Source organism: Nicotiana sylvestris, chromosome 1 (genome assembly GCF_000393655.2).
Source record: "Nicotiana sylvestris chromosome 1, ASM39365v2, whole genome shotgun sequence".
NCBI classification, from domain to species: Eukaryota; Viridiplantae; Streptophyta; class Magnoliopsida; order Solanales; family Solanaceae; genus Nicotiana; species Nicotiana sylvestris.
This window is the reverse complement of record NC_091057.1, coordinates 17,739,436-17,765,729: the sequence shown is the minus strand read 5'-3', so window position 1 is coordinate 17,765,729 and position 26,294 is coordinate 17,739,436. Positions and strand designations below refer to the sequence as shown.

Below are 26,294 nucleotides of genomic sequence, written 5' to 3'. Positions count from 1 at the left end.
CGAAGGGGGTTCGGGTGAACCCCCTTGCGCCCCCCTATCCGCCCCTGCGTTTTTGAGTCAAAGCGAAATGATTAAGTTTTGTAAGTTTAGGAAATGATATAGGCGTTTCTTTGATTGACCCTTGAGCCTATTTTCCTACCGATGACAACATTATCTGTAGTCGGCCCTTTTGAGCCTATAGACCTTTTTTTGGGTACCCACATTACAATCCAACCCCTATTTTGTTCTAAATCGTATCTTGTTCACCCTTTACCTCCGAAATCACTTAAGTTGCTGAAAGAGTAAAGAAAAAGATTGGGTAAATTTTGAGTGGAACCGTAGAAAGTCCAACAAGGTGCATTTGTGGGTAAAAGCCTTGCTAGCCGAAATTACTAAATTAAGGAGAGTGTGAAAAAAAAACAGAAAAAAAGAAATAAAAAAAGAAATGAAAAATGAATGACACCTCCCATATCTTTATCTAGGCTAGAGAGTATATATATTTTCATGTGTTTAATGAAGAAGGGCTTAATTGTACATGGTTTCATGGCAAAATATTGAATTGGTCATGAAAAGAATGTGCTTGAAAGCGTGGTGTATTTAAGTGCTTAGGAAGGTTAGTCACTATTTTCCTCTCTCTCTCTCTCTCTATCTCTCTCTCTCTCTCTCTCTCTATATATATATATATATATATATATATATATATATCATACCCGTCCTTTAGCCTACATTACAACCTATAAAGTCCTATTTGATCCTAGATTTTACAAGCTTAAATTAGTCGAGTCTTACACTATGGGCAAGCCTATGGTACGAACTTGGGTGGCATATGAGTTTCTTTGCGAGAGTGAGAGAATTCTTTCAATATGTGAGTCCTTAAATTATATTTGAATTCATATTAAAGTGTGCAGACTGATTACTCTCATTGATTTGTTGGTGAGGGCACATGCTTTAGAACGGATTGGTAAAGAACTCATATCTATAGTTGGCACAAGAGCGAGTCATATAAAGAATGTAGTGGAGTCAATCTTTGAGGCTAGGATGTTAGAAGAGTCACATAAATATTTTAATTGGTCTTGGCATTGGTCTAATAATAAGAAAAAGTGTGAAGAGTGCTTATGTCGGGCGTTGATATAAACCATTGTCATTGATATGATACTTGAGTATATTTTGGAATTGTGTTAATTGCCGATGTGCTTAATTTTAAGTTGCTCGAGGACAAACAAGAGTTTAAATGTGGTGTAGTGATAAATGATGAAAAATGCATATTTTTGCGCATGTTTGCATATTATTTCTTATGTGAATTGCAGGAAATTACATGTTTATAAACATATAATATGCTCATTACATGTTTATCGTGTGTAGGAATGAATTTGGATGAAAGTTGGTAAGAATTAGATGATTTGATGCAAAAAGAGTAGAGATTCAAGACCTGGGAGCGTGCTACAATTGGTGCATTGTATGAAAGTAGGCGCGAAATGGCCTAGGGAATGAACAAAAAAAGTGCATTATGGAGATTGGTACTGGACCTGGCACGCGAAAGGAACAAAGAAGAAGAAAAATAGCTGGGAGTGTGCTAGAAGTCGCGCGTTGCACCAACTCTAGCAAGTGACTCAACGTGTCCTTTTCGAATTAGGAGAGATCAAGGACGCCCCACATCAACCCTAATTGATATAAATACATCATAAAATATCCTTTTGAAGGTGGAGACACTACTTTAGGGTAAGACAACACCCAATGAGGCGAGAACATGTTGGGAGCAAGGAGGAAGATTCAACCACGAGGGTTTTCCCTTCTTCTTCCTACTTTTCGTTGTTGGTTATGACTTTTAGTATTGTAGTTTTACATACTATTATGAGTAGCTAATTTATTATCTAGAGTTTTGATGGAACCTCTTGGAGGAAGAATTCTTGTTATGTTTTAATATCATTTAATCTTTGATTTTATTTACTTGTTCAACTACGTGCTTATTTCAGTTGATTGAATGACCATCGATTCGGCACTATGCCTATTTATTATGTGTTGCTTGATAAAGGATACATATTTAGGTAGTTGTTGAACAACGTCACTCCTAAGGTATATGAGAGATCAATACGATGGGCTTAAAGCGGGATAGAGATAATGAAGCTTTGGCGTGATTATAGTGAGTGGTCAAAAGTGCGAGCTAGCTCGAGAGAATATGACTAGTACATTATTGTAATTGCTCGAGAGAGAATTACGATAAGTCGAGTGCTCATGATCAGTAGAGAATATTTAGCCGAAATTGTAGGAGACTTAGCGGGAAGGATTCCAACAATTGGAAAAACCATAACTCTAGACCTCCTTAATTTAGACTCCAACCCTTAGTATCTTTAGTTGTTAATTTAGTACTTTAATTTATTTGTTAATTAGTTAGATATAAGAATCTTAATTTTTATAACTTAGGAATTAATTCGAGCTAATATTGAACAGTTACATCGAAACCTTAGTTCTCTGTGGGATTCTATACCGAACTTTTAGACCGGATTATATTTACAGTGATCGCTTATCCTTTTTAGGACTAGAGTTAGGTATGATCAATCTTATACATAATTCTAGCCAATAATAGTGTTTATGCCTACACAAATTGTTCATATCTTACATCTCCCAATAAGATAACGTACAACCTCTCTGTCTCAATTCATGAAAAGGGATTCGTACGAAGGTCAAAGCACATAATTTCCAATGTGAATTCGCACACAACTCTTCCAACTTAAAAACATTTACCACCAAAGGATGTGGTACAAGATCAGGCTAGAAAGGATGAGGTTGCTCTTCCTTTAATCAAAGCTTTTAAATTTGAATTCTGAGTATAGAAAAATTCTTGGTAGGGAGTGTTTCTCACGAATAGGGCCCTAAACAGCACGATTTAGATATAGTCGGGCTCCACTTCAGGTACTGAACATCAGGTGGGAAACAAAAAAACTTAAAAAGAATTTGAGAAAATTGTATATATATATATAAACATTTATGATCATGTAGATGTATGTAGATAGGTGCATATAGTATATATTTAGCTTATAATTTATGTTGTTTGTGGGACGGTCTGATCCAAAAGAAGTCTTGTCAATGGTGTGTGGGGAACACTTGTATTTGTCTAAAAATATTAAATCTTGATTAACTATAGACGAAGAATGACCCACCTGAAAGTAAGAGGTTTGCTTTATATCATGGCTATGTTTTATTTATTCATGTATTTATTGTTTTGCCTTGTAATCTTCAATGTTCTTAAGTTCTCAAAGATAACCTTTCTAATCGTCTCTTTGCTGTCATGGTATATTTTAAAGAAATACAATTTTTTAGTCTTCATGATATATAGTATTTTCATTGTGATACCCTAATCAAAGAAACGCCATTAACCAAAATTGGAGAAGTGGCTTTTCATATTCACTAACGTGCCGTTATATTATATTGGTTTATTAAAATACAAGAGGATAAGTGTCTATCTTTCTTCAAGATATCGAAACGATTTTCAAAATGGCAGCTCGATGGATAAAGTATGTCGTATTTACGCAGGGTTTAGAGAAGAGCTGCACCCGAAGAGGTGTAATATATATAGACAACCTACCTTAATGCACGTATTAGTGACTGCTTCCACGGCTCGAAAGGTGGCAGCAGGAAGGGTATTTCGCATCTCGATTAAATAGCTAGCAAGGGACGGCGCTAAGCATAGCGAGTGAGGATACATGTCCGCTCATAAGACCGAATGTAAATTTAATGCTTAAAAGATATTTGATTAAGCTTTTAAGCTGATTAAACTAATTTAATCCCCTTTATTAGCCCGGTCGAGAATTAATTGTAACCCATAAAATTGGAATTATACTAAAATATTTTGTTGCATGGCCTATATTTTGAAGCTACATTATTCACAATGACCATGTTTTTACTACTTGGGGAAAAAAATAGGGTATACAAAATTCACAAGAGAAATAATGATTTTATTTAAAGTGAGAAAATGACTGATAAAGACATGAAGGTTGTTCTGATAAGGAAAAACTATTTAAAATGCAAGGCATTGTTTTTGTTCATTTCTCTTAATCAATACTATACTTCTCATCGGATTCATCATAGTTGTCTGGATTCTTGCTTTTGGCTTATTTTCTCTACTTTGGCAAAAACCTAAACATTACAATATCCTTACAAAAATTAATTATCCACCTATTAATCTCTTCATCCCAAAATGATTTGCAAAGTTCAAAATACTTTGATCAAATTATTTAATTAGTAGAGTGAATTCAAACACTGATTTTTTATTTTTTTTAAACTAAGATTTAAATATTTAAAACTCACCTAAAATATTAAAGTATAAATCACAGTTTTGTATAACTAAAATATCTGAACATTTTCCAAAAGTTACAAAAAAACAAACATATAAGTAATATAGTAATATTTTAAATTTACTTTTTTTTTGCATAACGTCTTGTATCCAATCTCATTGAATCAACTAATTCAAATTCACATTGTGTAGGAACATTAAAGGGAGAAACGCTTCCTATTAGGGGTTTCTCCATTCACAATGCTTTAATCCCAAAACTCTCTACTTAAGAGTGAAGGGATCGATTTCATTCATCACACGACATCCCTTGGTGGTTACCATGGTCAGATCTAGCTTTAAGCATATAGGTTCCCACGAATCCAGTAGTTTCTGCCTAAATTCTACATTTTATTGAGATTTACTAAATATTTATAATTATTTGACTGTTGAACCTAGTTACTATGTATATATAATTCGAGATCGTTGTAAAAACTCATAAATTCAAATTCCAAATTCGTCTATGATGATCACCTTTTCTTTTTCCAATATTCAAGTTGGTATCAATTAATGTTAAAAATGTAATAATATTAATTAGAGGTAATATTCCTTTCTTATAGGCATGACTTAGTCCATGATCACCAGAAAAGGACCTTTATGAAAAATAACAAGGAAAGGCAACAGAGAAACCCCACAATTTGGAAGTAAAGAACGTAAAAAGGATAGTTCGGTGCACAAGATTTCTTGTATTTATACAAAGTTCGAAAAAGGGGTGTGACACACAATTTATTCTAATGCAAGTTACTATTTTAATGGTTCGAATTCATAACCTATACATCACCCAAAAATAACTTTATCGTTGCTAAGGCTCCCTAAAAAGTAAAGAATAGTAGTAGTAAAATTAAGTGACATGTCAATGGGGTTGTCATCAAAATTGATGGTACTTTAGTGTAGCAGGTGATAATAGGTTTTCAAGTCACATCCAAAACCTTTTTTCTTTTATTTTTATTTCCAAAAATAAAAAATCAAAAAAACAGGTGAAGGGTCCCACTTTGAAATTACAGAACTTGATAGTTTCTGAGGCCATAGTTGTGACTTGTGCAAAAGAAAGTTTGGTGGTTATGATTCATTTGCCCATTTCAACCTAATCCAATTATTATTTTTAGAAAAAAGAAAGGAAATTATATTCTGCATATCATTCAGGAATATACTTCCAAGTGGCTAACTTCTTAAAGGCATTCATGTTTCCTTGTCTTGTACAACCATATACATTCTACCACTACACTCAAAGATATAAGAAAAAAAAAATATTGGCTTATTATATAGGATGGTAAATTTATATGGAAACAAATTCTTTTGTACCATCTACTTGCCTCTTTGTAATATAATAAGAAAAATGCATAAAAATCCCATTTAATTTGTCCTCAAAAATCATTTACATGTCTAAATTTTACGGGCATCCTAACACCTCACTATTATTAAAACAATTGTATTTATCTACTCTCTCCTAAGTCTTGACTCAACTATTTTAACTTGCGTGGGAAACACCCGCTTTATTAGTAAGACACATAATTAAAATGTCTAGTAAATAAAAATAACAGTCTTTAAACGAGCCTTATTCACCCCATCGGTTAAAAAATTTCAAATTGGAGAACCATAATGCCCAACTATTGAAAATTCTTCTTGCTTGAACAAAATCGAAGTGACAAGTTGCAAAATCCTTCGATTTCATTGTTATTTAGGGTCCCTGAAGAGTTGGAGGAAGACCTATAAGCCGAAGTTCTTTAAAAAAAACAAATTCAAACATTAAAGTTGAATTATCTGTGAAATATTATTACAATTGGAGGAGAAAGATTAACTTTTACTTTCAAAGATCAAAACTTCAAAGAGCAATTTGATGCAATTTCGGCAGAATTTAGATGAAGAAGAAATTAGGGTTCTTCGATTGGGTTAGGTAAAATATTGGGGAAGAATAAATTATCTGTGAAACATTATTACTTTTGGAGGAGAAAGATTAACCTTTGCTTTCAAAGATCAAAGCTTCAAAGAGTAATTTGATGCAATTTCGGCAGAATTTAGATGAAGAAATTAGGGTTCTTCAATTGGGTTTGGTAAAATATTGGGGAAGAATGGATTTACCGTTGGTTGGGGGTTATATTAAAGTTAAAAATTTAATTTTTTCTTTTTTTGGGGTATTTTTAACGATTAAAAGAGAGCAAAGACGTGCTCAATTGCGTTGTCTAAGACGCGCGGCTGGCTAGGGCTTAAAAGGGAGTAAATAAATACAATTACTTTAACAATAGTGGGGTGTTAGGACACTTGTAAAGTTTAGGTGTGTAAATGATTTTCCAGGACAAGTTGAATGGGGTCTTTATGCATTTTCTCTTATAATAACATGTTTTATATTAATTACAATCTCATCATGCAAAGCTTGGATTAGTATATATATATATATATATATATATATATATATATATATATATGTCACGACCCGAATTTCTCACCGTCGGAATTGTGATGGCGCCTAACATTGTACCCGCTAGGCAAGACAACGTTACTGATTATTTTACCTTTTTACTTTATCTGTTAAAAATTTACAAATTAATATAAGAAAAACAGTGGAACAAAATACGGAAGAACAGAATTTAACAAATTAACTTATTACAAATACGAAACCATAATAAAACTCCACCCAGAACTGATGTCACAATCTCACGAACGGTCTACGAATACTATATACAAAGGTCTAAGCATGGAAATGTACATCTATTCGAAAGTAGATAAATAGAAAAGAAATATTATAGAAATGGACGTCAAGGCCTGCGGAAGCCTGAAGGAGTACCTCGAGTCTCCACTTGACTGAAGGCAACAACCTCGAACTACGGTCCGTAGGATCCAGTACCGGAATCTGCACAAAAAGTGCAGAGCACAACTGACCTTATGTATTTGTAAGTGTCTAGCCTAACCTCGGCGAAGTAGTGACGAGGCTAGGACACGACAAACATCACAAACTTGTGCAGTTAAACAATATCTAACAAAATAACAATAATGAAAGCTAAACAAAAATTAACGGGAAGGGCAACATGCTATGGGGGAATATCAGAATAAGGTAACACAGAAATAACGGAAACGAAACAATTAAGGCACTTGAACTGATAACAACAAATAATCACAGCAAACAGAAAATGAATGCATGGCACCACCCTTCGTACTTTTACACTCAATCCTCATCATGCCGTCACTAATGAAAATGTGCACGATATCACCATTTGTGCTTTATCACTCTTCCTCACCATAGAATAAATATAAATGTGCACGACATCGCCTTTCGTGTTTTAGCTATCTTCCTCACCACATGCATCAATATAATGTAAATGTGCACAGCATCACCCTTCGTGCTTTATCACTCTTTTCTCACCATATGCATAAGTATGAATGTGCACGGTATCACCCTTCGTGCTTTATCACTCTTTCCTCACCCAAACAGTAGAAACAATAACATCCCGACAAGGGAGTCAACAATAGAAACAAATACATTCCGGCAAGGGAATCAACAATAGAAACAAATACATCCCGACAAGGGAATCAACAATAGAAACAAACACATCCCGACAAGGGAATCAGCTATAACCAATCTCGTTCCAATAATTAACTTCACGAAATAAATCTCAACATGAGTCAATACTCAACAATGGTCAAACACCAAGAAACAAGGGTCAAACACCAAGAAAATACCATAAATCTTGTCCAACATGAATAATCGTCAATTTAAGCATAAATAGTACATAATAAGAATCGTGACAGTCATAGTGTAAGACTCATGGGCATGCTCAACACCAACGTATAAATACTCGTCACCACAGCTATATGTTGTACACAACACTAACACATAGCAAATAAGACATAACACCTATTCTCTCAAGCTAAGGTTAGGCCAAACACTTACCTCGAATTCCACGGCCACACTCAAGCCTCAAATATCGCTTTTCCTTTAGATTTCGCCTCCAATTCACTTGTATCTAGTCATAATTAACTTAACAACATCAATAAGTGCTAAAGAATTCAACTCCAGTGCTTAATTATAGGTTTTCTATCATTTTTCCCAAAAAGACAAAAATCGACCCTGGACCCGCTTGGTCAAAACTCGAGGTTCGGACCACAACTCGATTACTCATTCACTCACGAGCCCGAATATATAATTAGTTCCGGAATCCGACCTCAAATCGAGGTCTAAATTTCTAAATTTGCAAAATCCCCAATTCTCCTAAAATCCCTAATTTCTACCCTTAAAAAACAAGATTTAGGCTTAGAAATCTAATGGGTGTTGATGAAAAATGAAAGAAATGAGTTTTAGAACATAAACCTATGATTTGGTGATGATATCCCTCTTCAAAAATCGCCCAAGATCGGTTTCTATGAAAGAAGATATGAAATTTTGGTCTAATCCCGACTTAGGTTCTGTTTTAAATTCGCTAGACAAGTCTTCTTTGCGTTCGCGAGAAGCCTGTCGCGTTCGCGAGATACTGTACGTGTTCGCTAAGGTTCACCCCTCTGACCTTCATGTTTGCGAGCCATTTGCCGCGTTCGCGTAGAGTATTTCCCCTCCCCCAAGTCCTGCCAAAATGGTCATCGCGTTCGCGAAAGGTAATGCCCCCAACACTCCGCATTTGCGACCTGTGCCTCGCGTTCGCGTAGAAGGAAATTTCCCTCAGACTAACTTACTCTTCGCGTTCGCGAAGGAACTCTCGCGAACGCGAAGAAGGACATACCAGATGACAGCAGAAGTTCAAAACACCAGAAATTTCAAGTCTAAAACATTCCGTAGCCTATCCAAAACTCACCCGATCCCTCGGGACTCCAATCCAAACATACACACAAGTCTAAAAACATCATACAGACTTGCTCGTACGATCAAATCACCCAAATAACATCTTAAACAACGACTTTAGCATCAAAATCAATGAAAATCTCAAGAACTCTTAAGTTTCTATTTTCACAGCCGAGGGTCCGAATCACGTCATATACTCTCCGTTTCTTACCAAATTTTGCAAACATAACTTAAATACCATATTAAACCTGTACCGGACTCCAAAACTAAAATACGGGTCCGATACCATCAAATTCAAACATCATTAAATTTCCAAAAACTCTTATATTTTCAGTTAAACAATTTTCTTCAAAAATTCATTTCTCGGGCTAGGGACATCGGAATTCGATTCCGGCCATACGCCTAAGTCCCATATTTTTCTACGGACCCAAAGGGTCCGGGTCCGTTTGCCCAAAATGCTGACCGAAGTCAACTTAAATTCAATTTTAAAGGTAAAATTAGAATTTTCTCAAATTTTCACATAACGGCTTTCCGGATATACACCCGGACTGCGCACACAAATCGAGGTAAGACAAAAGAGGTTTTTAAGACCTCGGAACACAAATTTGACTGTTAAAACAAGAGATGACCTTTTGGGTCATCACAATATATAATTTGGAAAGAGGAGAAATAACATTTGTGATTGTTCTTCTTGTGAAAAAAATAAAGTTAATTTTTTGGAATAATATAGAATTCTCTAGAATGTTCTAGTTTAGTATACTTGATATTTATCTAGTGGACATATCTAGATGTTCTAGAATGTTGTAGGAAGATAAGACATATCTAGATATTCTAGAGTGTTGTTAGAAGATAAGGTTGCTAGAATTTTCTTTGTACATTATCTAGAATCATATCTAGAATCATCCATAGGCTAGTATAAATAGGGGGTATCTTGTTCATTTATAAGTAAGCCAAAATCAAGAAAGCCTTCTTTCCTAAATAAGTTCTCCTATCTAAAATCTCTCTTCTTTTTTCAAGCTTCCTCTTCTTTAGTTGAATCCTCCAATCTTGGTTAACGATCTTGGGCTAGCAGAAGGTCTCCGAATAATACTCTTCTTCTGCTATTCTTTACATGGTATCAGAGCCATAAGTCGGCTCCTGGATTTCAAGGTCGGGTTAGTGGTTGATTCAACTGGTTTCTCTAAATGGATTTGGGTGGTCGTGCTAATGGACTGGGGATTGAGTTATTGAACCAGTCCAACTACAAGGTATGGAAGACTTGTATGGAGTCATACCTTGTTGGTGAGGATTTGTGGGAAGTTGTCAATGAGAGTAACACAAGTCCTCCTGCTGACGCATCGGAAAATAGCAATGCACGTAAGAAGTGGAAGCAGATTAATGCTAAGGCGGAGTTTATCCTAAAGAGGTCCATCTCTCATAATTTATTTGATCATATTATAAGGTGTAAATCAGCTCACAAAATATGGAGGACCTTCGATCGGCTATTCAACAAGAAGGATGAAGCTCGACTACAGATTTTGGAGAATGAGTTAGCTAACACCACTCAAGGTAATCTCTCGATCGCTAAGTATTTTTTGAAGGTTAAAAATCTATGTTCTGAAATTTCTCTATTGAATCCGGACGAGGCTATCTCTGAAGCACGAATAAGAAGAATTATTATTCGTGGCTTAAAGCCAGAATATATTCCCTTTGTTACATCGATTCAAGGATGGGTTCAACAACCATCTTTGGAAGAATTTGAGAATTTGCTATCGTCACAAGAGCTATTAGCCAAACAGATGGCTGGTGTATCCATCAAAGAAGGGGAAAGAAATGCTCTTGTCGCCGATAAGAGGAACTTTAAAGGGAAATCAAGAGATAGCATGCACTTTCAATCCTCAAGTAGTTCGAGCTCGCTAGGAAAGAAGGGGGAGTCTTCCAACAACGGTAAAAAGCCTTTAAAATGTTACCGTTGTGGCAAAGTCGGGCACATAAAAAGATATTGTCGAGCCAAAGAGAGCAATATAGCTCAAATCGAGGAAGTTGCTGAAGAAGAAGAAAAAGAAGAAGACTGGGGAAAGTGCTTCACAACGGAGACTCGAGCAATAAATGCCATGGCTTCCATAAATTTTGAAAGAGACTGGATCGTGGATTCAGGATGCGGGCACCATCTCACTGGAGATCAATCCAAATTCTCCACCTTTCGCGAATACAACGGACATGAGGTCATTGTTACAGCAGATAATACAATCCATAATGTGGAGAAGGAAGGCACTGTTGTGATCAACGAGAAGCAAAAAAATACTATCACCCTCAACAGTGTCTTTCACGTTCCAGGTATGAAGAAAAATCTATTTTCAGTTGCAAATACTGTAGATGCTAGAAACTATTTGCTATTTGGCCCACGTGATGTGAAGTTCCTCCGAAATATCAAGGTACTCAAGGCAGATATCGTTCACTCAGGTAAGAGAGTTAACGATTTATATGTCTTATCTGCCTCTAATTTATATATTGAGAAGATGAGTAGCAATGATAATACACATATTTGGCATGCTAGACTTGGACATCTAAGCATGGATAAATTAAAAGCCATGGTAAAGTTGAATCTAGTAAAAGGTTTGCTTAACTTAAGAAATTTTGATGGAGGAGAGGTTTGTGAAGGATGTCAATATGGAAAGGCACATCGTCTTCCATTTGACAAATCCTTGTCAAGGTACAATGCCCCACTAGAACTTATTCACAGTGACTTAATGGGGCCAACGAGAACTCCTTCATTTTCAAGCTACTCCTATATGCAAATTTTCATTGATGATTTTACTAGATTTAATTGGATTTATTTTGTGAAGCGCAAGTCAGAAGTTTTCAGTAAGTTTGTAGAGTTCAAAGAAACTGTTGAAGGTGAACTCGATTCCAGAATAAGGCGGCTACGAACTGATAATGGCGGTGAGTTTACATCAGATGAGTTTCTTTCCTTTTGTCGTCAGCATGGCATTGAAAGAGAGCTGACATGCGCTGATACGCCACAACAAATGGAGTGGCGGAAAGGAAGATCCGACACTTAACTGAGACATGTAAGAGTTGGCTTCATGCCAAGAATCTACCTAGAGCCTTGTGGGCTGAAGGTATGAAATGTGCAGCGTACGTGATTAACAGAATGCCACTTTCTCCAAATAATATAAAGTCTCCCTATAAATTAATGTTTGGAGAAAAGCCTAGCGTGAAACACCTCAGGGTTTTTGGCTCTATTTGTTATGTTAACATACCGGATTCTCAAAGGAGCAAGTTAGATGCCAAGGCAAGGAAATGCATCTTTGTCGGATATGATGAAAGGAAAAAGGGATGGAAGTGCATGGATCCTAAAACTCATCTCTTTGTTGTCTCAAGGGATGTCATATTTGACGAAGTGTCTTTGTATTATGGAGCTGCATTGAATGGAGCGAGTTCAAAAACTTTAAATAATGGAGATTCAAGCTTGTCCATTGCAGGTGCTTCTCTAGATAATACAACTGCCGAGGAGTTAAGAGAAAGGGGGAGTCCTGTACCTCACAACATAAAACTCAACAAGAAGATGATTCAAGTGGTTCGGGAAGGCCAAAAAGAACTATTATCAAGCCAACCCGCTTTAGAGATGAAAATTTTGTCAGTACGTATTCCTGTTTCTTTGCAGGACCAATTGATGATGAAGAACCTTCCTCGTTCGAAGAAGCTAAAGGAGTCAAAGAATGGGAGCTTGCTATGGATGATGAAATGGAGGCTCTGATAAAAAATCAAACTTGGAGCCTTGTACCAAAGCCGAAGGATGTACAACCCATTTCTTGTAAATGGGTTTACAAAATCAAAAGAAGAGCCGATGGCAACATAGATAGATATAAAGCAAGGCTAGTTGCTCGGGGATTTTCTCAAAAGTATGGTGAAGATTATGAAGAAACCTTCAGTCCGGTGGCTAAGATGATCTCTGTCCGAGTTGTGCTAGCCTTGGCAGCCTCGCATAATTGGAAGTTATGGCAACTTGACGTGAAGAATGCTTTCTTATATGGAGAGCTTGACAAAGATATTTATATGGAGCAACCACCCGGGTATGTATCTAACTTACATCCTAATCATGTCTGCAAACTTAAGAAGGTCCTTTATGGCCTCAAGCAAGCTCCACGAGCATGGTATGGAAAAATTGCTCAGTATCTACATTTCTGTGGCTATAATGCATCACAATCAGATCCTAGCTTATTTGTTAAAAAACAAAGAGACTTGCATATGGTTGTTCTTTTGTACGTGGATGATATGATAATAACAGGAAACAATGAAGATGAAGTTGCTAGGCTTCAAGATGAGCTTTCCATAAGATTTGACATCAAGAAGTTGGGAGAACTACACCATTTTCTTGGCTTAGAGGTGACAAACATGAACAAAGGGATCTTTGTCACTCAAGAAGGATATGCCAAGAAACTTGTTGACAGGTTTGGATTGAAGCAAAGCAAAACATGTTCTACTCCTCTTGAGATAAGCACAAGGTTAAGGCGGGACGAAGGCTCACTTCTTGCAGATTCCAAACCTTTTCGAGCTCTTGTTGGAAGTCTCCTGTATTTGACTATTACAAGGCCGGACATTGCGTTCTCGGTGGGATATGTCAGCAGATTTATGCAAAGGCCAAGAAAGCCTCACTTAGAAGCTGCAAAGAGGATTCTAAAGTATATCAACTCAACATCAGACATGGGCTTGTTCTTCCAAAAGAAGAATAATTTGGTGTTGGCTGGTTATACGGATGCTGATTTTGGTGGTGATTTGGATGACCGAAGATCAACATCGGGCTATATTTTCCTCTGTGGTAGAACAAGTGTTTCTTGGTGTAGCAAAAAGCAAGACTCAGTTTCTTTGTCAACCACGGAGGCAGAGTATAAAGCAGCTGCTCTCACTACTCAAGAATGTGTATGGCTACAAAGACTTGCTGAAGACTTGCATCTACCTATATCAAAGCCAACTGTGATCTATGGAGATAATCAAAGTGCCATCAAGCTTGCAAACAATCCAGTATTTCATGCAAGAACTAAACACATTGAGGTGGAACATCACTTTGTTCGGGAAAAGGTTCTTGATGGAACTATCAATACTTTGGAAGTGAGAAGTCAGGAGAATATCGTTGATATCTTTACCAAGTCACTTACTAAAGCTTCGTTCGAGTTCTTCCGTGACAAGCTTGGAGTAGTTTCCAAAAAATCACTTTAAGGGGGAGTGTGGAAAAAATAAAGTTAATTTTTTGGAATAATATAGAATTCTCTAGAATGTCCTAGTTTAGTATACTTGATATTTATCTAGTGGACATATCTAGATGTTCTAGAATGTTGTAGGAAGATAAGACATATCTAGATATTCTAGAGTGTTGTTAGAAGATAAGGTTGCTAGAATTTTCTTTGTACATTATCTAGAATCATATCTAGAATCATCCATAGGCTAGTATAAATAGGGGGTATCTTGTTCATTTATAAGTAAGCCAAAATCAAGAAAGTCTTCTTTCCTAAATAAGTTCTCCTATCTAAAATCTCTCTTCTTTTTTCAAGCTTCCTCTTCTTTAGTTGAATCCTCCAATCTTGGTTAACGATCTTGGGCTAGCAAAAAGTCTCCAAATAATACTCTTCTTCTGCTATTCTTTACACTTCTTGTTGTTTTTGCTCGATAAAAGATTATGGAAATATGATTTTACTTTGATCAAGATTAAAACAAACTAAACATCGCGTGCAAATTTATTTACTTATAAAAAATGACACTAATTTGAACTTTTAAGGAAGTCTGGTAGTTCTATCGTAGACAAAATGGTAAGGGTTCTGGCCTGACGGGTAAGGCCATTGAGGTCTCGCGATTTTAACCCTTAGGATTAACTCAAAAGCGAAGGCTCCTAATTTTCCTCTCACATAGCGATATACGATTTATGTAATCCAAGCTTCAACTGAAATCCCTTTCGAGGATAAACGCTAGCAGTCTGTAGATGGTCACATTCATCCCCTTAGAGGCTTAGCTTTCTAGCTGAGGTTTGCTCCAACCATGCCCAACTTTTAAGGTATTATCTACTTTTTTACCATTTATCGTCTTGATATTTAATCCAAAAGGTACTTCAACAGTTGAATCTTGAAATCACTCTTCTATATCCCTAACTTTCCCCTTCCATGCAATGAGATTTACCTATGGCAAGTTCTATTGTGAACCCCTTTTGAGTTCAACCACACAATGTTTTGTTGGTTGTTACCTAAGTGTTCATACTAGGTAAACTTTTTGTGACCTAATATTAGCAAAATGGACTTTTGAAAATAGAATAATGTCACATAGTTTGGAACATCCAGACTTGATTCCTCTTTTTGGTAAAAGATCGGAAAGGAAAAGGAAACCCATCAATTCTGCTAATGTTTTGTAGTAGTGAATGACATTAGGCATCAATAATTACCATCTTCTTCTGCCATTAGAGTTTTATATTTTATATGCAAGAGGAGACTATACTAGACTGATATTGTTGTTTTTTTATATTTATTTTTTTAAAGAAAGGAAACTACATTGAACTTTCAATGCAACAACAAAAATAGCTACACAGAAAAAGAAAAAAACAGCATAAGGAGAATGACTTACAGGGCAATAATTATAACAATAAAGATAAGGACAGTATAGAAAATGACTTTCAACACAATATAACAAGAAACAGACACTAATTAATAAGAAAGAAGATGACAACTCATTTAAAATTGAATACCGTCAATTTTTGGGACAAAATTTTATTTTGAAAGAATAAATCTGAACCTAGTATCTCAGATCTCCTATTCCTTCTTCAATTACTCCCTCTGATCCGCTTTATTTGATTTTTTTTGCCTTTTTTTGTGGTCCACAATATTTGATTGTTTTTTTTCAAATATCAAAAGGGAATTAACTTTTTTTTCTTTCCAAAGTTATCGTTGGAGTAAAGAGCCTATTGTTATATTTTCAAAGAACAAATTAAGGTTAATTTGATCAATTTTATTGTTAATTAATGCAAAAAGATTAATTTTTTAATATGTAAGAAAACATCCAAAAAAATCAATTAAAGTGGATTGGTGGGAGTATTTATTACTCTCTTTTTTTAAAAAAAACCATTATTGCATAATTTTAAATTTACGAAAGTTCAAGCGCAATCGAACACGAGGCCTCTGGTTAAGGAGTTTTTTTTTTTTTTTTGGTATCTATGTCTTGCCAGCTATTTTTTTCTTCTTCTTATTTTATGTTTTTTCTTCTTTATTTTTAAAAATGTAATTTCCTTGTCAATACAGGGTCCTTGTGATTTTGGAGTCTATTCCTACTTACATCAATCATATTGTATGTTTGTTTTAATTATGATTAATTATCGTAGTAGAGCTGGAAGCATTAATGTATAAGTAAAACACCCAGAAACTAATAAAGAACCTTCAATTATTAGAGAACCTCATACTTGCCCCACAGAGAAAAAATCACTTTTTATTCCAACTCCGTATCTCTAAGCAATCAGATGATAAACTACACCTTATAATAAAATAAATCGACTAATAATTCATAAAAAGTACACAGATACAAACTACACCTTATAATAAATCGACTAATAATTCATAAAAAGTACACCGATACAGTCAAACCTTTCTATAATAGCCTCATTCGTTCAAATTTTTTTTGGTTGTTATAGCAAAGTACTATCATAAAGAACATACATTATAACATAACATAAAATTGATTCCAAAAATACTTACCCTTTATAGTAAATGATTGTTATATAGCGATGATGTTATAGAAAAATCTGACTATATTTTTGGTATAGTTATTGAAACAAAAATATATCTCAGTCGAATAACACAGAAATCAAAATCAGAAAATATGAGGCTGATAATTTTTCCCATTGTACTGCTCTTTCTTTTGACAAACTAAAGACAGGTTATATCCTGTCAATGTCAATGAACAATCTATTTAGGCCAAATGATATTAAACAAATCTCCAAAAGGTAATTCAAACCGATAGATCATTAAAAAAACACCAAAGACAGCACGCTAATAGCAATTCTAAGAACAAATCCATAATTATCACGATCATTTCTAAGGCTCATTTCTAGATCAATAACTCAAGCAGAAGATACATCCAAATCCTAGGAAAACAGGGGGTATACATTGCAACATATCTGTGTTGACTACAAGCGACAGTTGAGTTACACCATATGTCATTGAAGTCCAGCACCTGAAACGAGGACACACTGAGGAAGGATTGCTCGTCGTTGTTTTACTCCCTAGCAGAACCAACTGTTGAACTTCATAATTGGTTTAATTGGCATATAATTGGGGTTGCCTAGCTCAAAACTCAAAACTCAAAACACAGAACTAATTTGTGCCCTCATGGAACATTCATAACTTGAATGGACTGCAGCATGTCGGAAACAGCAATGATGAGGTCACCTGACTTGATCATGCCCCGAGCTTTTAGTAAGGAGAATGTCTTGTTGAGGTTGCTTTCCATATCATCGGAGAAACTCAAGCGGAAAGGCATTAGACCCCATTGCAGGTTCAGGCGTCTGCGTACAGATGTTGTCGTTGTAAATGCAAATATTGGGCAGTCAGGACGGCAGCGTGACAAGAGAGATGCCATGTGCCCATTCTTGGTGTAAACAAAAAGAGCATCAACTTCCAAATTGTTTGCTGCACAGCACAACAGAAATAAGCATTGGATCAAACAGTAAGACATCAGAATATAAAAGATCATTATTCGAAATTAGGATATGTTTTCTTCTCCTGAGTTCAAACTTTCATCAATATGCTCAGAACAAAGTACTTGCTATTGTCCCACAAAACTGTAATGTAATACTTCTGGAAGATATTAAACTTGCTCCCACTCACATAAAGAAATAAAATTCTTACGAGAATCACCTTTCACTTTCAAATGACATTTGTCTCTTCCAGCTTGGAAAGAGAGGCTTCACTTAGTTAATCTTTCATTTTCCTCTTCTATTTCTAGAATGTATTTTCTTGAAGATGAACATTGAAAAGCTAATCCCATTCAGTAACCCTGTTCTTTTAATGGCGGTGGTGTCCAAGGTAGCTGGCGCGTACCTGGACTAATTCCACCAGGTACCTCCCACCACCAGCACAGGTACCAAGTAACTTTACCCACCAAGGGTTTGGGCAGAGTTACCTCTTTCATTATTTAAGATAGGAAAAGATAGAATGACCAAAAGAGTACCTGAGTGATCACCCCAAATTCTGTATTTTCTCAACCAAAAAAACTACAGCAGGACAAGGCAGTTCGTACGGATTGTCCAGAAGGCAGCTTCATCGAAGGCAATTATATAGAGAAGTAGAGAAGATTATGGTCCTTTATACAAAGGTAGGGTTATATTCAGAATCCTTTTTTGTATTTATAAATTAGAGGAATATTCAGGACCATCTTTTTTATGAAGTGTAATATTGAAGACTCTCCTTCAATATATGATGACTATTAGGGTGGAAATGTGCTTTTTGGTTTACTCCCACCACCCATTTCATTAGTATTTGAAAAAGGTAGTAACATTTTCCAGTTGCTTGAAAAAAAAGTCTGAACTGAAAGATGACATGTTTGAAAACTGTGGTTGAGAAGGCAATAGACATCTATGTTAAGTTTTTGTCAGCTGACTGCCAACCCATATACAAATATATAATCAGCCTTATTCTATCCAATAAATAGCATAGAATAAGTACTTCATATCATTTGTACAAAGAAAAGGCACATAATATCTACTTATTTATCTTTGCAGCATTACGTACAGGATTACAGTGCAAAGGTTTTAAACTATCAGGGAACTAAAAGCTTTGTGGTCAATAACATTCTTTTGCAGATGATAATCAAATGTGTTCGCTACCCCTTCTCTCTTGATAGTGACATAATGTTAGACACATGCAAGGATGACGTGCACTTTTAGTACATCCCCCCTACCCCCTTGGGGTAGGGGTAATGTCTGCGTACACATTATCCTCCCCAGACCCCACTAGTGGGATTTCACTGGGTCGTATTGCTGTTGACAAGTATAAGAGAGCTAGTATACTGTAAAACCTATTACTGACATTATTATAAAGGGCATGACAAATCTTTTCATACACATCCTTTTTGAAGAATTAATAACCTTACTGTATTTGAAATTTTAAAGAGACCAAAGAGCACGGGTCAAAATGACTATCATAAAGCATTACAAGCCTTCATGTAGAGGTCCAAGGAATCTCCACCCCACCCTCACCCCCACCCACCCAAGTGCTCTAACCGTCCACATTTTTTTGATAACCAAGAAAATCCGCGAAGGCCATCTGGCCCGCAGTCTGAACCTCAGTGGAAATGGGCCTGCTCGTCTACCCTTCTCCACTTAAATACCAGCCATTTTCCTAGAATAACTGAACTCTCCAAAAACTCATCCTGAATAACTATACTAATTCTTAAATGTGTCCAAATGATAATTTTCAGACAATAGTTGGCATGCTGCAAGGATGAGTATTTATTATTTGTAGACACTTCTCAGCATTCCCTACACTTTGAACCATAAATAGAAATTTACTGTGTTTTTTATCTGGTTCTAGCATTAAGGCATGCAATAACCTTGAAAATCTAATAGCTGTGCATCAGAACCAGAATATTTGAGATTCATGGTACTCAAGTTGTTCTGACATAATTATGAGGGTTTTATTATTTCCGCCTTTAATTGTTGCTAACTATGTTAAAAATTGAGCAGATTGGTTAACCAAGAAAAATTCCTCGTATCATGCAGCTTTCTGTTAATTCTCCTATTTTTCAGATTTATTTCTTGCTTGTTTATAAACTATAAACATGCCCAGTTTCTTGAAGTTACTTACTTTATAAATATTGGGAAAATGCTATACATGATCTATTGTGAATATTCATGATTATTACTATTTTACCAGTTAATTAGTCTAATCTGCATAAAAATATTAACAAGGTATTTTTACATCTGCGGGCAACAAAACGAATTTTAAAAAAAAAAGCAATACAACTAGTATTCACAAAAATAGAATCTTACCCATCTTGGCGGCAGAGTTGCAGATCTCTTCTGAAATACTATCTGAAAATGAAGATGCTATGGATGGCAATTCAATAACTTCATGGCATTTCTGTTCCCTCCACATTCTTTCAATTCTCAAGCTAACACTTCTTAGTACAGTCAATGCCTTCTCAGGAAACTGTCCCATGGCCGACTCACCAGAAAGCATCAAAGCATCCCCTCTTTGCCTAACTGCTTCAGAAACATCAGCAACTTCAGCTCTAGTTGGAATAGGGTATTCAATCATAGATTCCAGCAGTTGGGAGGCTACTATAACAGGCCTATTCAGCTGCCTGCATATCTGAACAATCTTTTGCTGCTCTGATGGAACCTGTTCTAATGGAATTTGAGCACCAAGATCTCCTCTCGCGACCATAGCACCATCTGATGCCTGGATTATCTCTTCTAAGTTCTTCAATGAGTCAATGCTCTCTATTTTTGCAATTACAGAAATATCACTGCACAGCACCGTCAAGGTGGATATATGAATAATTTGATCACTGAGAATCTAACATCTTAGTGATATTTGGAAGTAAAAAGGTGCATCTTGCTAAATGCACCTTTCCATGCTGAAACTACATTCTTACCTATCCCGAGCCCGGGCTTGAATGTAGCTCTTAAGATGCTTAATGACTTCAGCAGACTTGACAAATGATACAGCAATAAAATCAACACCCTCAGCAATACCAAAGTCTATGTCTAGCCAATCCTGCAGCAACAAAATTCTTGAGATAGAGACCATCTAAATATACTAAACAGCTGTATACATGGATCCTGTGTTAAATTTGGTAGAAGTAGATCACAGTGTATTCTACAAGCTATTATACTAGAAGTCACAGTACAAAAATTTTGACACACAGGTAATATTGCAGTATCAAGAGTGAAGTCGTCAGATTCAGCTATTAAGAGTTCCTAGTTCCGTTTAAAGCTAGAATATCTGGAAATTTTAGCTGATATAAATTACACTTTTTTCCCATCTTTGTTGTGTCTGTTCTGATTGGGGTGTGTTATTAAAGATTTAAGAAAAAACATGATACACGCGTTTAAGAGCAACAAGTCAAAAGGTAGAGCGGAAATTATGTAGCCCGGCTGGTTGGCTATCTAGCTGAACTTCCACCTTATTGATAGGGGTTCAATTCCCCACCTTGTAATCCCCTCCCCGTTTCCCCTCCCTCTCCCCTCTGAGTAAAATAAAATATTCTTCCAAAAAATCAAGAGGTACAGACACAGAATTATTATTTTTGCAAATAAGAGAGTTATAATTAGTGGGTCCCATAAAACTTTTGAAGTACAATGCCTACTCAAAGTGTAAGCAAACATTTACTGGAAAAAGTTAAACAATTATCTGGAAGAAGATCCTTGGTGCTAGCCCCTAGGTATAAGAAGAATGCAATTTGGCAATTGGGAGAAAGTGGATACCCTAAATTCTAATAATCCCTCCTTCTCAAGTTATGTGAAGACAAGTGTTTAGGCACAAATAAGTTAATTTAACAGTATTGTACTATTAGTAGTAGTGGAAGAAAATACTGAAGTAGTAGTCTAAATGTTGGTTTGATAGGAAAACCGGCACATCAGAATTTTTAATTTGTGCTTGTAAGATGAATTTGAATACTTGAAATTTGTGAAAGGTGTATCCAATGATAATATTAGTAGAGTGGTGTCAAACAATTTTCCAAAATAGGAAAAAGTGTCACGTGCATTGGAATAGTGAGAGTATTAATGGTCCGAGCTATTGATTAAATTAATTTTGACAACATTAAGGTGAAACACAACTGAACTAGATAAAAGGTGCAAAATAAGAAAAAAAGTTCATGTCAAAAACAGCTAAACCAGAGATGTAGATCTCAAAACTCATAATTATATTCAAAGGATCTGGAAAGGAATACAGGTGCAAACCTTTGAGGAAATTGTTGGAAGCATGGCATTGCGTTCCCTTACTAGTTTACCATCCCGCCAAAATGTCAAATTAGCCCGAGGTAGAAGAAGTCCAGGATCTGTGCAAAGACACTTAACATCTGGGCCAATTTTCTCAATCACTTCAAATCTCACCATTCCACCATCTACTAGTAGCTCATCACCCACTTTCACATCTGCAATGAAGTCGTTAAGCCAAAAATTAAGAGAAAATTAAAAATTGATCCAAGTATAAGGAGTGACAGTGAAAACATATAGAAAGTCTTGGCAAAAATGATCATTTTAATTAGCCATCATAATTAACAGTCTATAGAGCAAACCTTCAGCAAAGCCATCATAGTTAACAGTAACGGTGCGTTCTGGGAGTGGTGGATCAAATGAACGAACAGTGAAATTCCAAATTTCACCATCCTGTATAAAGAGAATAATTAGCTGTTACACATTTATCCACAATAAGGGAAACTGATACTATTCCCTGTTCTCCATAGCCCCCAACAGAATTTCATAGATTATGCTGGTGTTCAATGTTCTTTCTAGTTCTAAAATGCATAAAATTTCAAGCAGATACAAATGCCAAGACCAGTAAAGCAGTAAAACAAACTAGTTTTGCAACTATCTTTCTGGATATTCTCTCCAAAAATATCTTGGAAAGAAAAATTCAGTTCAAAATTATAGCAAAGATCCAACCACTTGTGCCAAACAAACCGATCTGACAAGTACTCAGCCTGATTCTATCTCTCCCCCCACCCCTCCCCAAACCAACCAAAAAAAAATAATTATATATATGTATCCTGATTCTAGCTTTGTTTTGCACCCACATCAGAATTTTTCAATGATTTAACACAGCTTTCCAAATGGCAAGTCATGTTTGCTGACACCACAAAGAGAGTAATAGGTTATTTTTATTGTATCAATCAGGCAGCATCTAGGCCCCATCAAGTATTTGTCAAATTTGTAAAATCAGTTTTCCTCTGCAGATTTAGGCAAAAAAACACTTACAGAGGGCTCAATTCAGAGGTTCTAAAACTGCTTTCCAGCTTCAAATGTAGGCACCATTTTAAATGGAAGTTTACCCACTTTTAACTTAAAGCACAAACTTTTGTAGTTGAAGTTAATTTAATTTTATTTTTTTGATAAGGTAATAAATTTCATTAAAACGGGCAAAAGCATGCACATATACAAGGAGTATACCAAAAAGTAGAAAACTTTACAAAAAGACATGGTTTTCTATGAAAGACACCCAATCTTCAATACTTAATTTTATCAATTAGACAATAAAAGTGTGTTCTAAAATTCTTGTACAGAACACTTATAAGTACTTCTTGTAGAGAAACACAAGAAAAGTAAAAGTACCTCTTTGAAACGACTAGAAAGGTAATTCTTTTTATTAGTACAAGATAAGGACTTCTAGGAAGCTACTGAACACCCATTAGAGGCCTTAGTCAATTACAGTAAATGCACACAAATAGAAAGGCTGCACCTTCCAAAAAACCCCGATTCTTCTCATACCACAACAAAACCAAAACCAAATATTGCTAATTCCCACAAATAGGTACTTTAGCAAAATCCAATCACTAATGAATATACGTCAAGAAATTACTTATCCATAAACCAGAATCTGGTAACAAATTCCTGCTTACTGCCATTGTAAAACTTTTTATTTCACGCAGTTTCTTAAAACGAATGGTCGTACCAAATTCAAGCTGCATATATACCTCAGCTTTGGTGGATGAACCACAGCCGATCCCAATTAATTTGGGAATATATGTATTCAAAAGACAGAAGGGAGACCTTGGAGCAACGGTAAAGTTGTGTCCGTATGACCTATAGGTCACGGGTTCAAGCCGTGGAATTAGCCATGGATGCTTATGTCAAGGTAGGCTGCCTATATGATTACAACCCTTGGGATGCGGTCCTTACCAAGACCCTGCGTGAACGTAGGATGCTTTGTGCACAAGGCTGCCCTTTTTTTATGTACTCAATAGCAATTTAACATTCTCACCCTAAATATTGTGACCGAGAGTAATACTGTCAATCAGACTGATTGGTGTTTGGTATGATTCATGTATCAAACGCTTAACAAAGTGCCAAAAAGTACTTCTTTTATAGAAGCACTAGAAGGCACTTATCTAAAGCTACACGAAAAGCACTTCTACTTTCAAAAGAGTACTGGAAAAATCACTTAGAAGCTACTGCACACTCCCAAATAGAACCTTAGTTTATTATAGCAAAATGCACTGATTTGGAAAGGTTGCAAATTGACAATTCTATTGTTTCTCACTACCAAACTCGACAGATATGGGCAGCCACTCTACCCTTCTCCACTCCACTTAAATACTAAACTTATTCACCAACATGATTCAAGCTAAGCAGAGCATCCTAGTTCCTCTTTTTTTTAAGGAAGCGAAGCATCCCAACTCTTCTTTTTTTTTTGACCGAGAGATCCGTCCAGGCCAACCCTTGGAGCCAACCCCAGTCTTCAAAACACGAGGATAATGAGCCCCCCCACCCTTCGCCACTTAAATAGCATGCTTAGTTCTCTCCCAATTCTAGTCAACAACAATAAAAGGGAAGTACTTATAAAAAACAAATTTTGTTAATTCCAACAACCAGCCACTGCTGTTAAATAAAAACATTTCACGATTATACCTCAAGACTTATCATGATCCAGATTACAGTATAAAAAGAGATAAGCTTATAATTTCATGCAATGAAAGGGATAGTTATACCAAATTAAATCTGAATACTCCCTCAGTCTCAATCTATGTAATGTTGTTTGACTATGCACTAAGTTTAAGAAAGAAAGACTCCTGAAACTTGATGTCCAAAACAAAGAAAGGTACTAATTTGGAACAAACTAAAAAGGAAAGTACATCACATAAATTGGGACAGAGGGAGTAGTTACCTCAGCTTTAGCAGAAGAAGCGCCACCAAGATCTCCCATATGAATTTCACTACCTTCAGTATCCATCATGATAGCTACAGCAAACCCTTTCTCCTCATTCAACCTCCTCAGTCTCTCAATCACCATACGATGCCACTCGCGTGTTCCATGGCACATATTTATCCTAGCTACATTCATTCCTCCCTCAGCTAATGCTTCCAGCTGCTCAAACCCACACGTGGCAGGTCCAATCGTGCAAATCAACTTTGTTCTACGTGTACTCCTAAACCCGTTCTCCTTTAACTCCGCCTCCGTTACTGTATCCACTTCAATCGAACTCGAATCGGTCCCCGGTGCAGCATTACGACCGTACTCCTGCGTCGCACTCGATAATACCCCTCCTGAACCATTCTCCGATACTAACACCGGGGACGACTGCGGCTCGTCGAGATCTGACGCCGCCGCCGACGACGCTTCCACAACTAACGTCCGCAACGATTTCTTCACCAGTAACCGTAAACTACCGGTTGACGGGAAAACCGACGGCCTTGAGATTGTGAAAGTCGCCGGAGAACGTGAAGACGAGGAAACGAAGAAGTTAAGAGCTTGCGACATCGTTTTTCCTCAGCAGAAATTTTGAGATTTTTAAGGAAATTTTCGGTGATCAGGTTGAAGGTTCGGCGAATTTATGGAATTTATAGTCGCCGGCGGACGGCGGAGGTAGTTAACGGCAGGAAATGAAAGGGAAATGGAGAGACTAGAGAGTATGAGTGTGAGTGTGGGCGTAGTTTTTATATAGGGAGAAATAGGAAGGCGGAGATAGCGAAGCTGAGAACTTTGTTATTGTCGTTGAACAACATCAAGAAGGACAAAAATGTTGGAGGATACACTCTACTGTAAATTTTCTTATATATAAGAAACCTTCCTACTAAATATTGATCTTGCCAGAATGGTGAGCTAGTTGAATTCTGCAAAAACAAGATTCATAGTTTGTTACAAAAGGGTTTGATAAAACCCTCAAAATCTCCTTGGTCATGTTCTGCATTTTATGTTAATAATGCGGCAGAAAAGGAACGAGGTATTCCTCGCTTAGTTATAAATTATAAACCATTAAATAAACATCTAAAATGGATTAGGTATCCTAACCCTAATAAAAGGGACTTGCTATCTAGGTTATATGACGCCAATATATTTTCAAAATTTGATTTAAAATCTGGTTATTGACAAATTCAAATATTTAAAGAGCATACTTATAGAACTGCTTTCAATGTTCCATTTGGGCAATATGAATGGAATGTTATGCCATTTGGTTTAAAAAATGCCCCTTCTGAATTTCAAAAAATTATGAATGATATTTTTAACCCATATTTGAATTTTATCATCGTATATATTGACGACA

At 36.1% G+C, this 26,294-nt stretch overlaps 1 protein-coding gene across 1 annotated transcript; it reads right to left on the bottom strand.

Moving 5' to 3' along the window:
• Nucleotides 1-17,032: 17,032 nt before the first annotated feature.
• Nucleotides 17,033-25,779, bottom strand: LOC104242594 (pyruvate kinase isozyme A, chloroplastic). Its single transcript, XM_009797669.2, has 6 exons — nucleotides 24,917-25,779; nucleotides 22,332-22,422; nucleotides 21,994-22,187; nucleotides 20,685-20,806; nucleotides 20,077-20,555; nucleotides 17,033-17,716 (listed from the first exon to the last, which is right to left on the bottom strand). The coding sequence occupies exons 1-6, from the start codon at nucleotides 25,508-25,510 to the stop codon at nucleotides 17,415-17,417; spliced, it is 1,782 nt and encodes a 593-aa protein (XP_009795971.1). The 5' UTR covers nucleotides 25,511-25,779; the 3' UTR covers nucleotides 17,033-17,414.
• Between the last annotated feature and the right edge of the window lie 515 nt (nucleotides 25,780-26,294).

Bases quoted from the DNA above. Each gene is read 5' to 3' on its own strand.
- LOC104242594 (XM_009797669.2), bottom strand. From the start codon at position 25,510: ATGTCGCAAGCTCTTAACTTCTTCGTTTCCTCGTCTTCACGTTCTCCG. The intron at 20,807-21,993 runs GTTTGCACCTGT...TTGTTGCTGCAG, and splicing joins TTCCAACAATTTCCTCAAAG to GATTGGCTAGACATAGACTT. The intron at 17,717-20,076 runs GTAAGATTCTAT...TGTGCTGTGCAG, and splicing joins CAACTCTGCCGCCAAGATGG to CAAACAATTTGGAAGTTGAT.